Source organism: Megachile rotundata, chromosome 12 (genome assembly GCF_050947335.1).
Source record: "Megachile rotundata isolate GNS110a chromosome 12, iyMegRotu1, whole genome shotgun sequence".
Taxonomy (NCBI): Eukaryota; Metazoa; Arthropoda; class Insecta; order Hymenoptera; family Megachilidae; genus Megachile; species Megachile rotundata.
In genome coordinates this window covers 16,238,412-16,253,550 of record NC_134994.1, presented here as the reverse complement: position 1 = coordinate 16,253,550, position 15,139 = coordinate 16,238,412, and the positions used below count along the sequence as shown (strand labels likewise).

General features: G+C 41.8%; 1 protein-coding gene across 6 annotated transcripts in view; it reads right to left on the bottom strand.

Annotated features, from left to right (window-relative positions):
• Nucleotides 1–15,139, bottom strand: part of bent (projectin protein bent) — a 61,965-nt gene that overhangs the window by 31,883 nt on the left and 14,943 nt on the right. For 2 of the 6 annotated variants that reach the window (XM_076538291.1, XM_076538295.1), the window contains 19 exons: nt 14,875–14,940; nt 11,914–11,964; nt 11,764–11,808; nt 11,626–11,679; nt 11,473–11,529; nt 11,315–11,371; nt 11,145–11,201; nt 10,990–11,046; nt 10,478–10,522; nt 10,337–10,378; nt 10,031–10,189; nt 8,908–9,093; nt 8,754–8,768; nt 7,628–7,807; nt 6,246–6,290; nt 4,226–4,264; nt 766–913; nt 453–689; nt 227–363 (listed from right to left, as the gene is read on the bottom strand). In XM_076538291.1, coding sequence (XP_076394406.1) covers nt 227–363; nt 453–689; nt 766–913; nt 4,226–4,264; nt 6,246–6,290; nt 7,628–7,807; nt 8,754–8,768; nt 8,908–9,093; nt 10,031–10,189; nt 10,337–10,378; nt 10,478–10,522; nt 10,990–11,046; nt 11,145–11,201; nt 11,315–11,371; nt 11,473–11,529; nt 11,626–11,679; nt 11,764–11,808; nt 11,914–11,964; nt 14,875–14,940 — 1,677 coding nt within the window. Of the gene's footprint in view, nt 1–226; nt 364–452; nt 690–765; nt 914–4,225; nt 4,265–6,245; nt 6,291–7,627; nt 7,808–8,753; nt 8,769–8,907; nt 9,094–10,030; nt 10,190–10,336; nt 10,379–10,477; nt 10,523–10,989; nt 11,047–11,144; nt 11,202–11,314; nt 11,372–11,472; nt 11,530–11,625; nt 11,680–11,763; nt 11,809–11,913; nt 11,965–12,152; nt 12,210–12,329; nt 12,387–12,491; nt 12,546–12,643; nt 12,698–12,769; nt 12,845–12,908; nt 12,963–13,050; nt 13,105–13,187; nt 13,245–13,342; nt 13,400–13,470; nt 13,528–13,625; nt 13,686–13,763; nt 13,866–13,944; nt 14,002–14,082; nt 14,140–14,874; nt 14,941–15,139 lie in introns of all 6 variants that reach the window. The other 4 variants (XM_076538296.1, XM_076538292.1, XM_076538293.1 and 1 more) reach the window with 4 other exon arrangements.

The window sequence follows — 15,139 nt, the reverse complement described above, 5'->3', positions numbered from 1 at the left end:
ATATCGAGCTGTTATGCGATTATCGCAAGTGTCCGAGAACACGATTAAACTGCAAGAAAATTTCCAACGAATCGACATGCTCGAAAATGTACCGGTACGTGCGCGTATAATATGCGGACAGGCTCTTTCGAAATAGTATAGAGACGAAAGAAGAAAGTTGAAGATTTTACGCGAAAATAATTTGGTAAAAACGATTGGATCGCGCGGATCGAATTCGAGTACGCACCTTTTCCACTTTCTTCAATGCCGGCATCGGTTTCTCCACCTCCTTCAGATCCACCTTTTCTTGTTCTTGCTCCTCTCTCGCCCATTTCTGGTACTTCCTCTTTCTCAGCATAGCACGGAAGTCCATACCACTGGCGTCTGAAACGACGTATCGGGAAACATCGATTTATCGATCGATTTGCAAACACGAAAATAGGGAATAGGTAACGAGTAGAAGGAGTAAGTACCGGAAACGTAGAGCTGCATCTCGGCAGAATCTTCGCCATGGATGTTGCTCACGACGATCTTGTAAGTACCCTCGTCGTTGGGCTTCGTCTTCCTCATGCAGAGGGTGATCGTATTGGTCTCCGTGTCCGTAAGGAACTTGAATCGGCCACCTTCGATGATCTCGGTGATTCCCTTGTAAAACTTGAAAGTCGGTGCCGGTGTACCTTCCACTCCCACCGTAAGATACGCCGTCGAGTCTACGTGAAATGTTCGTTTTACGCGAGACCAGACGAGATCGAGAAAATTACGCTAAGAAGCCGATCGATACGGTACCTTCGACGGCGGAATAAGATTCCTGGACATCGACGATCTGAGGTGGTCCCGCTGGTCCGACATCTCGAAGGGGTGTGCTCGGCTGGTTGATCTTATTCTCGAGGTCCGCCACGCTGGGTCTTCTAACGTCCGTGCTCGGACGACGACGCTGTATCAATCGATAGTCGTTATCGTCAACCGTTCCGTTACAACTTTTCAGCATATTTTTTTATCATTTTACTATCTGGTTAAGCGTCCAATAAAGCGTTCGAAAGGAAGCGGAAACGATCGGAGGCCATGATTTTCCGTCGACTTACCGGCATTTACTTACAGGTTTTTCTTTGGTTTCGCGTTCGAGTAGAAAATGCGAAACGGAAACGCGAAGACGAAAATCAAGACCCGTCGTTTCGAACGTAGTTTTTTCGTGCAGCGTGCCGGTGCGATCAAATAATTGCCGCGTTAGTCACACGGTTAATCCACGTCGTTAGAAGAAAAGCGTTAAATGTCTAACCGTTAGTCACGATGTTAAACAAATCGAAGCGATTAGAAACGAGGCCAGCTGGTACCAAGTGTCTCTTGGCAGGCCTCCATTAGCGGGAGGGTACAAACGGGTCAGAAGAATGCTTCTGACCATCTTTTGGATTCTTATTAGGACAAGTGTCGGGTACTCGCTAGCTACGTCGAGGGTTCTCTCGCGTCGATATTTGCTTTTCTTTTGATCCACGATGTATCCGATCGGCCGAATATTTGTTCTCCGCAGCAGAGTCTATGTGGAACCCTCGAGTCGCGTAACGGAGTGGAAATTATAACTGGGTGCGCAGATTTTCGACCAACCTGAATACGCGATTCGTCGTCTACGTTTACCTTTGCGAACAGCAGAGAAGGACGATGCCAAAGATCGAGAACGAAGTCAGGCTGGTAAAATCGACGCGACGCGCAGGCACAGGAGATGGATAGATCGGGTACATATACACAGAGGTGATCGAGTTACGTGGAAAGGACCGTTTACATCGTCGACGTCGAATTCGACAGAATTCGACTTTTGCGTGAGAACTTTCATCGGTTGATCAGTCACAAGATTAAACCTAACGCTGAGAGATGTGAGTATTAACACGATTCGTGTCGTGGCACGAGGGAACAACTTCGCTGAGAAAGAACGGAAGTAAGTACACGCGAAAACTCTCGAGGCTTGGATGTTTGCTATTACAATCGATTGCGCTTCGCATCGATCGATGATACTCGCGTCATTGCTATTCTTCTTTTTTTCTCGAAAATAAACTCTCGGATAAAGATCTTTCGATCCACAACGAACGATGCGAGGAAATTTTCCGATCACTGATCGATGCGTTTAACATAATTGGATTAACGTGATAAACTTGGCGCGCGAGCAAATAAAAAATAAGCGATACCATCGAGATCGTGAGCGTTCGTTAAGTAAGAAAAGCTTTCGCGCTTCGGTTTGTCGCGAATCTTTTATTTGCGTCGCTCATCCGACCGATGGATATCGGTTCGATACGTGAGTAGAATTTCCGTGACGATTATCGTCACGTTGTCGCGGTTAGATACAACAATTGTGATTTAAAAGGTTCTGTTAATAGACGAAGGTAGTATTTAAAAGTAAAGTGGAAACATAGATAGAGAGAGAGAGAGAGAGACAAAGACATAATCGACAATTTCTAGACTAATTCTGGAGAAGAAAGGAAAGGGAGAAAGGTGTATATGGACGAATCGAAATTATTACCGACACAACTTTGGCTAACGCATTCGTTAAGTATCGCGTTCGTTTACGTGGAGATTATTTACAAAAAAGAACACGGCGATCCGAAGAGAAAAATAAAACGTATAGGAAAATTGATCGTAACGAAAACGAATAAACGTTGTACTCGTGGTTATTCCGTCGATTAATCACTTTGCAAACGTATACAGGGTGTGTCGTATTATTCGTGAAACTTGTTCTAATGGCAAGGGGCACGAAAACGATTAAAAAAAAGTTGCGTTAATACGCGGAATTTCGTTTCAACTTTTTCGTTCGCGTTTGCCGTCTTTACGACATTTTATGCGCGACACCCTGTATGACGAACAATAATCGTTATTATACGTATACGAGTTTTCTAGAAAAAAAAAGAAACACACATATAATTTACACATATATCGGGCCTCGAACGTGCCACGGTAGCGCATCGATATTTATTCGAAAACGATTGAAAGATGCGCGACGTAAACGGTATCGCGCTACCGCGGCCCGCCTGATACCGCGCATCTTTGTATTATACTACTGGAACGTACAGAAACATATTCACAATAGAAAAAAAAGACAGATCTAAATCTTCTACGATTACAAGCAATTCGACTACGGTTTTAATCGTACGATAAATAAAATCTCTTACCACCATATCTAATTTCTACTTTCTCGATACGCACATACGAGTATCCGCTCGAATCAAGCAAATCTGTTATGCGTTAGCCGCGCGGGTTCTTTCGATTGCCTCGTATATTACTCGTGTCTCGATTAATCGACGAAAAGTGTACGTCCATAGACGAGACTAGACGAATACGCGATCGCTAATCGAAAAACACCGCTAGACTCGACGAGAACGCTTCTTGCAAACTATGTACAGACGCATTGCGAACATTTCGGAGCTTTTTGCGACACGCATTAAAAAAAAAAATAATGAAAAAACCAAATAGAACGTTGAGATAACGCGCGCTCATAACATACACGAACGACAAATAATAATTTCCTCTAACCTCTTTCCCTTGCAGTTCGCCAGGACGACCGGACTTACTCTGTGCGTGAAAATGGAAAAAAAGAGACGAGAATAAAAAAAAAGGCGGAGAAACATCGTAAAAAAAGAAAAGTGCAAATTTTATCGAGGGTGGAGTGGGTCGAGTTCGATTGTCATTGTACTCTCTCGCACGCGCAGAATTGGCTCGCAGTGATAGGCGAGGGAATCAACAGCAGTGGCGACAGCTTCAAAAAATTTTGCTAAAAAAAATGAATTATGTTTGGACAATGTCGCGATGAAACGAGCATTATCGGCGGTCCGTGATGATCAGGCGTCAGATTCTGCGCTTCCTGCGTTTTTGGGTAAAGTTCGTTTCGTTCTGCTAGTTTTAGTCGTTGAGCGTTTAACGTCTTGTCTACCGAACGCTTCGTTACGTTCGACTAACTTTTATCGTTTCCAAGTAGTCGATAGTTAAAGAGTCGATACGTCGACCCTAAGAAGATTCGTGCACAGTACGGTAGACAAGGCGTTAAATCGAGTTTTCGTATACGCAGCTGTATACCTTCGTGAGTAGGGGGACAAAGGGAAGAGGCCGTTGGCAAAAAACGAAAAAAACCAGTTTAGAAAAAAGTATGTAAAATGTAGTGGGGGAAAATAGAGAGCGGTTGAGAAATTAAGTAACATATAGAGAAACATTTCGCAGGTGATGGTACTCGGGCAGGTAAGCTTTGTGTTATAGCGAACACAAATCTCACCTTAGGGTCCAACACCTCGCCGGGACGTAACCTTCCCAACTGTGAACAATCGCAGACATCGGGGTAAGAATTTTCCGTGTGACGTCGTTTCGTTACGCGTGGTTATCCCTCGAGAAAAGCGATCTCCGAGCAATCGCAAATTCGACGATGAATTTTCTTTTGCCGCGATCGAAAAAAGTTGAAAAAAAGACGAAAGAAAACGAGCGAATAGATGATGGGAAGGGAAAGTAGAGGAACAAAGTGGGAAAAGACGATCACAAGGGTGGTAAGACTGTTCCGAGGACGCTGTACCGACGATACGACAAACGCAGTGTTGTATAATGGTTTACGATGCACGTTAGAGTATTAATTTCGCAAACGAATAAAATTCGTTTCGTCTTCCATCCGTTTGTTCAGGGAGAACGCGACATCGATCGAATTTCTCGCATATTCCGTATATTCCGGGTGTACGTCGTTACGAAACTTCTCGATCCTGATTTCCTCTGGCTCCGTACGTGTCGTTACGTTTCCCGAAGACGAAGAAGAAGAACAAGCAAGAGCGAAAAGAGGACGAGAAGATTCGAAACCGTGGACGATTCGTGAAAATTCGAACCGTTCCGAACGAATCGTAGCGTGCACAAATAACGAAAACGACGAGGTGTCCATTGAATCACGATCAGAGTCGATTAATCGTCGGTGAAGTATTAAACGTACATTATCATAAGTCAGACGCGTCCTTCGCGTCCGGCAAATTGATAGTTTTACCCGATCGTTGGCAGAGGATAACAAGTGTTTGGACCGCGCGAAACGCATTCTTGCTACGAGTTAAACGATATACACGCGTACCTACGTACATATGTATGCAGATAAGACGTACGAGCGCGTACGTGCACGGGCGTGTCGCATTTTCGCGAGTAGCCACGATTCACGTGCCGTAAATGTTTGCCGCTTGTCTAGGCATTCGTTAACGTCGACGGCTGTCTTTTCGGGACAATGCTTGCCAAAACGTAATATACGAGTCGCGCACCATGCCAAAGGGAACTCGAAACTTTACACGCAAACGATTTCACTTTTCTCGTACGTACATTTGTAAGCGACATCCCGCGTAGCGATACGTTTTACGATCATGACTAGACAAAAGAGGAAACGTACATCGACAGAAACTAGGACACTTCGCGTGACACGCTCGTTTCGATTCGGACGCGTATCGATTCCTTTTCCCGGTACCACCTTCGTTATCACCGAAGTCGTCGTTGTTATAATAATTATTATTGTTACGTTACGTCATCATCACCATCATTGGAGTTACGAAAATTAACGATATTAATGATAAGTAGTGGTCGTAGTGAATAATAATCGTAATGAATGCAGTGTGCGTAGACTCGGTTGCAACAGATCCGTGCCAGGTGCAGTGGTGCAGTGGTGCAGTGGTGCAACGGTGCAGTGGGTGCATGTTGTTCGCGTAAATGAAACGAAAAAACGGACGAGCCGAGATTCTCTCGAAGCCTCGGACCTCGAAACTTCGAAATTTCGATTCGAGCCGAACGGCGTCGAAGGAAACTTTGCTCGTACCGATGATCTCGCGTCCAACTCGACGTGATATCCGTTCGATATCCGACCAGAAATCGAAAGGAAAATTCTTGGGAAGAGACAGCTTTTTCAGTCAATTTTTGGACGCGAGTTCGTACGAAGTAAGAATCCGGTAGATAAATCCGACGATGAGAATAAAAGAAAAAGGAGAAAAAAAAAAAAAGAGGAAAATCGTGATTGCGATGTGCAGGCAAGATTGAACGAAGAGACGCGAACGTCGTGCAATTGCACGAGTCGTTCTTTGTAACGAGAGTATTTTAAAATTCGTAATTACTCAAAGTTTCGAAAAAAGCGGCTCTTCGTTCAACGTTCCATCGGATAAGTGCGCGCGGTAGAAGTAACTTGTGTGAGTAACGGAACAAGTGAGAATAATAAACGCGAAACGAGTGCAATTGGTAGTGTTTGTAAGGTTGCAGACGAGGCATTCAGTTTCTTCAGTGATTTTTCTCACCTTGCGCTCGTCCACCACCTCGCCTGGTCGCAGCTTCCTATTCTCCTATGAACCAAACTGTCCTTTACTAATCCGTAGAAATTCGGACGGTTGCTCGTACGCGGACGTGAACGTCGCACCGCTTTGCTCGCGCAACGAGCATCGGTTTTTTTTCACCGCGAAAACTCCTCTTGCCTTTCTTTCCGAAAGGCTCGAGCGAATCTGGTCTTTCGATGAACGGAAAAAACTCTCGAGACGAGAGGCGAATCGAACAGGGTTGGCGAGGGATTGATGGTTTTCCAGAAGCTGGGCTGCTTGGACGATTCACGAGTGGGATGCTGAACTAGCTATCACGCTATGCCGACGCTAACGTCGACGTGCACACCCGACCGACGGTGTTGCGCTGTGTTCGCGTAACGAGTCGGGGGTTCACGTCGCGTGGTCGTCTACTTCTAAACGGACTATCACCAATGGGATCACTAAATCACTGACGTTGCTACGAAACTCCAAATAAAAAAGAGAAAGAAAAAAAAACGAAAAGAAACAGAAAGTAATGAATAAAAGGAAAAAAAACTGCAACAATTCTAGGACTAATCAGCAGTGGCCGTTGATCTACCTACGTTTCTCGTCTATCGTTTCGCGCGATCTACTCTTCTATCCGTTCGAGGGCTAGATATTCCCGATGCCGCGGTTATGCTCGATCTCAATTTTATCACCGCGAATTGGTAAAGCGTGTTCGACGATGATATACATGTACATTATACGCGCTCGTGACAGTAATAAATATCCGTCCTTGATAGTGGAAAATTGAGATCGCGCGTAACCGGAGCGGGCATCTCGATCGAAACGTTCACCGATTTGCTCCGTTTAAACGGCGTTGCACGCCGTAGCCAACTCGGCCAACCCCGGTGTGCCACGTACGCGTAATCTTCGAGTCTTCGAGGAGCTTGTCCGTCGTCGTTTATGATTTATCGTCGATTTCAACCTCCCGCGCCCGTTCACCGAAACTTCGTAATGAGTAATCCTACGAAAATAGGCTGGATCGTGATTATTTTTGGCCAGACATTAGACGTTTCGAGCTATTAAGAACAATGTTTGGCAATTTGACAGAGATATCTCGATCGAACGGGTTCTTCGATAAAATCGAGTTTGGCTAATCACTTTTTTCGTCTCGGAGCAAATCGCTTCGCCTTTCGGTACGAAACCGGTGCAACGTTATCGCTCGACTTTTTGCGATCGAAGCGAAGAATAACTTCTCTTCCGTTGATTCTCGACAAATTGAATAGCGCCTCTATCGAGTTGCGCGCGATACGCCGAGGGACAAGGTTGCATCGTTCCGTTGTATTGTCCAGAAAAAGTAGTCGATATACCTTCGGCTCGAGGGAACACGGTTCGTAACATACCTCGTCACTGATGATAAGACTGGGTCTGCGACCCAATTCTTCCGGAGGAATCAAGGAACCGCGTCGACTGGTAGTGCCACTGCCGGGTATCAGGGAGCTCTTTCTGCTTCCGGTCGGTGTAACGTCTTTTATAACTTCGATCTTCGGTGTTTCGGGTGCTTTGATCTCCGGTACCTTCGGCTACGTACACGAGAAAGTCAACGATCAGTTTCGAACTCGTTCGAGGCCGGACGGAAGAGAGCTACGCGATAGCGACGATAGAAAGGATAGAATTTGATAAACGAAAGAAAAATAAAGAAAAAAGAAAGGAAGAAGAAAGAAAGAAAGAAGAAAGCGAAACGATCGAATTTACCAGAGATATAAATCGTCGAAGGTTCTCCGACGATACGCAAAGAACGCGATAGAGATCGCGAGGTGATCGAGACTGAAATCTGAATCGAGACTGATCTCTCGAATCGCTCGCGAGAAATCAAAGGGAGGAGATAGATGGGCACGGGTACGAGCCGAACGCAATAACACCGAAAATAGCGATCGACATTTTCTCCATCCTCGTTTCCACGTCGAAAAATCGGGGGACCCGAAGGGGACCCGAGGGGGGTAATCTATGTGCGGTTATTTGCCAAAATAGTTTTTCCCCTCCTCCCCCTATCGCGATCCATGTATCCGGATGCGACGCGAGGCGCGAGAAGACAGGAGGGTATTCGTCACGGTTGCCAAACCGTGATTTTACCCGTCCGATTATTAGCTATCGGGTATGCTCGCGTTGCGTTAATTACGCTCGAGCGGACCGAATCACTGCTACGGGAGGTCGTGATATTTGTGTCGGCGATCGTCCCGTTCGACGAGAAGGGAAAATATCACCGAGATTGGTTGGCAACCCTACCAGCGAGGATTTCGTGTCACCGTCTTCGGCCCGACCCTGAGCCTCTCCCCATCCTAGATCGAGAATTTTGATTCATGTTCGTCCGAAAAATCTTTTTTCGATTCTAATTTCTGTCGCTGTTTCTAGGATTTCGTCGACGAGTCTCGATCAAAATCGTAGTTGGCAGCGGGGTTCTCGAGTAAAGCGAACCTGGCAAAATCGTTTTTCGACCGATTATCGTATTAATAACGAACAATTACTCACCTTCGAATCGAATTTCTGCTTGGCCAGGCCGTGAAAAAGAAAATTCGTTAATATCTCTGTATAACTTATATAAGTTACATTCGTTTTTCTCTAATATTGTCTCGTTTAATCAAACGAGTATTTCGCCGAAAAGCGAACAAAGGTGTTACATTACCTGTGTAGCCGGTCTTTCGAGCTTGGTTTTGTCGCGAGGCACGTGTTCGCCGAAATCGAACTCTTGAGGCTTTTCCAGCACCGGCCTCTCGTAATCTGGAATCTCCGGAAGCTCGTAACTCTTCTCCTTCGCGGACTTGGTAGCTTTCGTTTTCTTCGCCTCGACCTTCTCGGTCTTCTCGGTTTTCTGTACGTTATCGAATTCGTTACAATTAATTCGCGGTTCTAACGTGAACCGAACGTGATCGTGCTCGTTAAAGAATTAAGCGATTCGCGAGACAGTGATAGAAACGAAGAAACATCGATCCGAGCAAAGAAGTTTGTTCGAAAAATATGTTCGTTGCAGCTTCGTGATAAGTATCGTAGAAAATGGTTATGCTGTTAATAAGTCGTCAATTTTAGGAGAGACGCGATAGAGCCGCTGCATTTGGTAATGTCCACCAAATGTTCGTATTTGTTTATTTACAATCAGTCTTGTTACACAGTCGGCGAATCGGTGTCTTAGCCGCTGAAGAATAAACGATAAATTATTCCATACGTGAAGGAGAAAAAATAGTGAAATTATATTTAATTCTGTAAGTGCTAGAAGAGAGAGTATTTATACAATAGAAAGAGGACAAGTAATGAAAGATAGAAAGATAGTAGAGAGAGTGAAAGAGAGAGTGAGAGAGAGGAGAAAAGAGATATTCGAAAAGATCAACGAATGAATTTTTGTTTAATTCTGTGAGTACGAGAAGGTAACATTATTATAAAGAAACAGGCGAATGGCGAAAAGTCGCAAAGTTTTAAAGAAGAAAGGGAAGAAGATTTTAGAAACGAAGAAGAAATGAATTTTAATTGAAATTTACTAGTACCGAAGAAAAGATTGTTTATACGAAAATACGTAGGTAAGTAGTAGAAAATTGTAAAGAAAGAACATGTTGCAGAAAATTAAATGAGTAACGCTGTTCTCGATAATCATCGAGAAGATAGAATAACGCGACGGATTCGAAGATAGATAAGGTGTGCCAGTAGAGAGATTTTCGACAGATTCTTCGTAAATGTGCAGAGTAACAAAGAAGAAAGTGGAAGAGAAAGAAGTAGAGAGAAAGGATAAATGTTTAGATTCCCTTTGACGGGAATACCTTCAACTCGACCACATTGCCATTTTCAGCCTGTTGAGGCTTTTTAGGCCCCTTGGAAACCGGTTTAAGTTGGATAGATTGAAAACTCTCGGCTTTAATTTCGTATTTTGGTGGTTTACGTAGTCCTGATTTCTCCTCGCCGGTCTTGTTCGTCGATGGCTATATTCAATACATTTTCTTTGCTTATTTCAAATGACAGTGTTCAATATCGCGTCGCGGATACGCCGACATACGAGTACGAGAAAATTATTTCGCGAATAACTATACGGATTAGGCGGTTCGATTAAGCGAGCCAACGATACTCACCTTGAGCTCTACTTTATTCAACGTTTTGGCCTCTTCCTCTATCTGTAATTTAAAAGAATAGTATTGTACATATCGATGCACGATACATAGAACGGGTATTTTTTAAACAGACGTGATCTGCACGTATCGTGTTCTAATTACCTTCGTTCCAGGTTTAAGGCTGACTTTCCTGGCTTGCTCCTCTGTCTGTGAACAAAAGATGACAGCGTCAAAAATATCGTTTAAGAATCGAGACTCGCAGCGATTCTAGGTAAGCTATAAATAGATGAATTGTTACGATTGTTGTTACGACGATTGAAATTTAGCGTATGCTGTGAAAAAAAAGATATTATATTTCTGGTTGCGATGACTCGGGTTTAGTACTTGCTGAAAAGAAAATGTTAAGGTTATCCGTCAGTGTTCTTCGATGTACGATGAATTGGTTGAATGATACGAATAGAAGTTATTATGATGGAGCCTTTTATTTGGAAAAGCTTCCCTTTTATCTTTTTAGTGGTTTACTCGTACTGCTTTGTCTCTATGTAGAATTAGAAGAAGATTCAGAAAAGTACAATTAGTCGCTTTAGTCTCCGAACGGTTTTATTAGGATCTTCGTGTTTCTTTAGTTCGTGTAAATAGGTGTTACGTAGAAAATGAGGATTGCTTTCGTGTACCTTTGGTGGCTCAGGTTTGCCAAGTGTAGTCTTTGGTTTCGTGACGGGTTCATCCTTCTAAAAGGACAATCGTGTAACTAATCGTGTTTAATGTTCGTTACGCGTACGAAAATGTGTATAAAAAATGAAAGGAAAAATAACGTGTTCCTAAGTACCTTTGCTTCCTCGGGTTTACCAAGTGTAGCTTTAGGTTTTGTAACGGGTTCCTCTTTCTAAAAGAATAATCGTGCAACTATACTTGTTCGTGTTTTTAACTTGGAAGAAAATGTATCGAATATATAGGTGTGAAAGAAAAAAAAAATATGTGACGTGTTCTTAGTGGTACCTTTGCTTCCTCGGGTGTACCAAGTGTACTTTTGGGTTTTGTGACGGGTTCTTCTTTCTGAAAAAACGATTCGTGTTCGTAACGCGCAAGAAAATGTGTATCGTGATTTGGGAAAAGAGATGAAACGAAAGAGAACGTGTTCCTATATGTATGTATACCTTTGCTGGCTCCGGTTTGCCAAGTGTGGTTTTCGGTTTCGTGGCAGGTTCCTCTTTCTAAAAGTGAATAAATTTCGTGATTGTTCGAAAGTGAACTTTTCGAGTAAACAACGCGTTATGTATCGTAAAAGTGTTGTGTGTTGTTTCGTGTACCTTAGGCTCCTCGGGTTTATCAAGAGTGGCCTGTGGTTTGGTGGGTTCTACCTTCTACAAATCAATTGCACCGTATCAAATATTTCTGATTCTACGTTTAAATAGCTAAAAATATGATATCGCGTATGCGTTATCTACCTTAGGTTCCTCTACTTTCGGAGTGGATTTGGGTTTGAGTTCGTCCTAAAATTAATGAAGCGTAATGTGAAATATGTTTGTGCAATTTATAACGTGTCGTGTACATGTTTGTAGAAATATATATATGTATGCACGAAATTGCTGCTGTACCTTCTTTTCTTCCTTTCCGACGGTCTTGGTTTTAGCGATGACTTGTTCCTTCTAAAAACGTATCAAAACGATAAATTCTGTTCGCTAAAAGTTCCGCATTTATGTTAGAGCAGCTGCTCAGCGAATTAACTGGCGTCAAAGCAGTTCTGTTAATTGCTTAATGCTCTTTAAAGCGTGAGCGGTTTAATCAAGAGTGGGTGTTTTGTATGTTTGTCGTGTAATCGGTGTTTTTCGTGTACCTTTGTTTCATCGGGTATAGTTTCCTTTTCTTTCGAATCTAGCGCAGGCTCTTCATCCTGAATAATATTCGTACGAATGAATAATAAGTATAACATGTAAAAAATATAAAATAAACAAACGAGAGTAATGTAACAGATTCGCGTTACGTCATAAAGTGTGCTTTCTATTCCCTCTACCTGAGACCGTTTGGTGGATTCTGTCGAAAATCTATGTTTCGTCTCTGATTCTTTCTTCTAAAAATTATAAATTGAAAAGAAAAAAGAAAAATTAAACGATAAGTTTCGAATATCCAGAGACACGTGCATATCCCAGAGAATACAAGTATAAGAATATGATACCTTGCTCGCATCGTCAAGTTTGCGAGTGGCCGATTTAGGTTCCGCTGTCCCTTTCTAAAACGACCAAAGTAATTGTTTTTTGTAGTTGTTAAACAAAGTGTTATATCATGTGTTGTATATTTATGTAGTGTGTGCACATGTGCAATATGTACCTTTTCCGACTCAGTTTTTTTGCGAATCGTTTTTAATTTCGGTGTAACTTCCTCCTAAAAGAGTAGTAAATTTTTAAGCGTAATCGAAATATAATTTTAACCAACGTAAGAATATCTCAGTTCTACCTCCACTTTGTCAGCCGATATAGACAAGCGTGATTTCGACTTTGCTTTAGATTTATCGTTCGGTTTCCAGACGTCCTAAAATATGTTCGATTAATAATATAGAAAAAAATTCCGTACAGTGTAAAATTATCGTGTGTACCTCGAGTAACGCTGGTTGCGTTTGTGATAAACGTGTGATAGTGTTTTGAGGTGCCTAAAATAATCAATCATTTTTGTGTCAATCATTAAACCGTCAAGATACACGACCTATTGCTCGATTTTCAAACGAATCACGTAAATACCTCTTTCCATATAGGTTTTATTTCGCGTTCTTGCGGGATGTCTGCCCAGATATCCTAAAATATTGTTTATCCGATTATATTCGTTAGCGAAAGTTTCGCGAATAAAATTGTGCAAAATAGCTAACTAATAAAACTACCTCGATTTCATCGTTCGAATCTTCAACGCGTAGTTTAGTTGCCGATTTTGGCTCGTCCTAAAAATGTATCGCGCGTAAACGTAATAAGAAACATTTTCCATGTAACACATAGTACATTTGATTTAGATGGACACATTACGTAAACGTATATATACCTCGATTCTCCTAATGAGTTTAATTTCGCGGTCCTGAGGTTTATCCGCCCAGATGTCCTAAAAATATTTTACTCTTTAATGCTTTTTTAAAGCTACGTCCGACATCGATAAGATGAATAATAAACTACCTCGATCTCGTCGTCTGGTTCGGGCGAACGCGAATATAATTTCGATATGGGTGGTTTCTATAAACGAAAAAAAAATTGTATAAAAAGCAATGCGGGTGAACGAACAAGAGAGTACGGTAAAAGAGCTAACGAAACTGATTTCGTTCGCCTCGTACCTCGTGCACGACGACCGATGGTTTCTCATCGCGTTCAAAACGTTCCGATGGTGTAACATCCTATAAATTGTAACTCGCGTATAAACATTTATTAAGAAGAATTTGTAACGTAACAGTAATCGTTAGAACGATGTCTACCTTTATTTTATGTCTGTCACGATATTCGCGTGAAACTGGTAAATATCTTGTATTTGCTCTGCTATCATCTTCGTTCGGTTTGGAAATTATTTTTGAAGAATCCTAAAAAAATAAGAGCCGCATCGTAAAGGATCAGAGACTTTTCTTTGAGAATAAGGTCTACCGTTTGTAAATAGTATACCTCTTTTCTTCTAATGGGTTTTATTTCGGAGTCTTTTGGTACCGACGCCCAAATGTCCTATAAATATGTTTTTTGTTTTAGAAATATTTCAATTTTGTCAACGAGAACTTCGAAGAAAGTTGTTGTTAATCAGTTTACCTCGATCTCGTCCATACGCTTAGGCTCGATTTTCTTAATATTTTCTTTCGGCATAATCTAAAATAACATTATTGGTAGGAATGTACACGATACCAATTGTATCGATATTTTTATTCGAACTCTATTATAAAAAAAGAGAAAAAAAAATTGTTTATGTACCTTCGCCTCGTATTCTGATTTTCGCCTAAATACAAGATATTTTAAATACGGCTCATCCTGAAAGGATGAATCGAGTGTTGATTAAGTTTGCTACGACTAATGGAATCGTGTTTAAAGTGTAATAGAATGTTTCGTGTACCTTCGTGCTATAGGGAGGTGTATATGTAGACTTAAACTTTGGACTACCACTTTGTCCCTAAAATTTCAAAAATAATAAAACAGAAATTACCTTTATTGCCCACTTCTAAAGATTCGAAAACTCGTTCGTGTTCTATAACGTTTTCTAAATCCTATACTTGTAACCTGGTTCGTGTTTCGTGTTTCAAGTGTGTATATGTAAATTTATGCGGACAATAAAACAAGGTTATACATTTAAAGTTACTTCCCTTCTTGTGTCCATTGCAAGAAGGTCGGACAATACACACGATACTTACTACTTTCGTAAAAGATAACAATCTTTCGAATTTTTAATTTTTCAATCACACGAAAACACTTAGTACATACAAATGTTGGACAACATTTTGAACGTCACAATAGGTTGTAATCGATTCGAAAGTTACTACACAAAAGAACTACACGAAACGGATAAAACAATGATTCACAAATGTTGATTATCGATAAACGTTTTCTTACCTTTTCGGTCACCTTCTGTTCGACGATGGAAGACCGTCGACTTTCCGTCTTCACTTCCTCCTCGGTCTATGAATAGACGAAAAAGAAATAATTAGTAAAGAAACATGCGTACTTTCTCGCGATGTGTAGTGTAAATGTATATAAATTGTTTCGCGATAGCGTGTACCTTTTGAACAGAAAAGCGTCGTGACGATGCATAACCATCTTCGAACGTCTATGCGTTAAGAAAAATAATAATAAATAAGTAAATAATTGAATTGCTTCG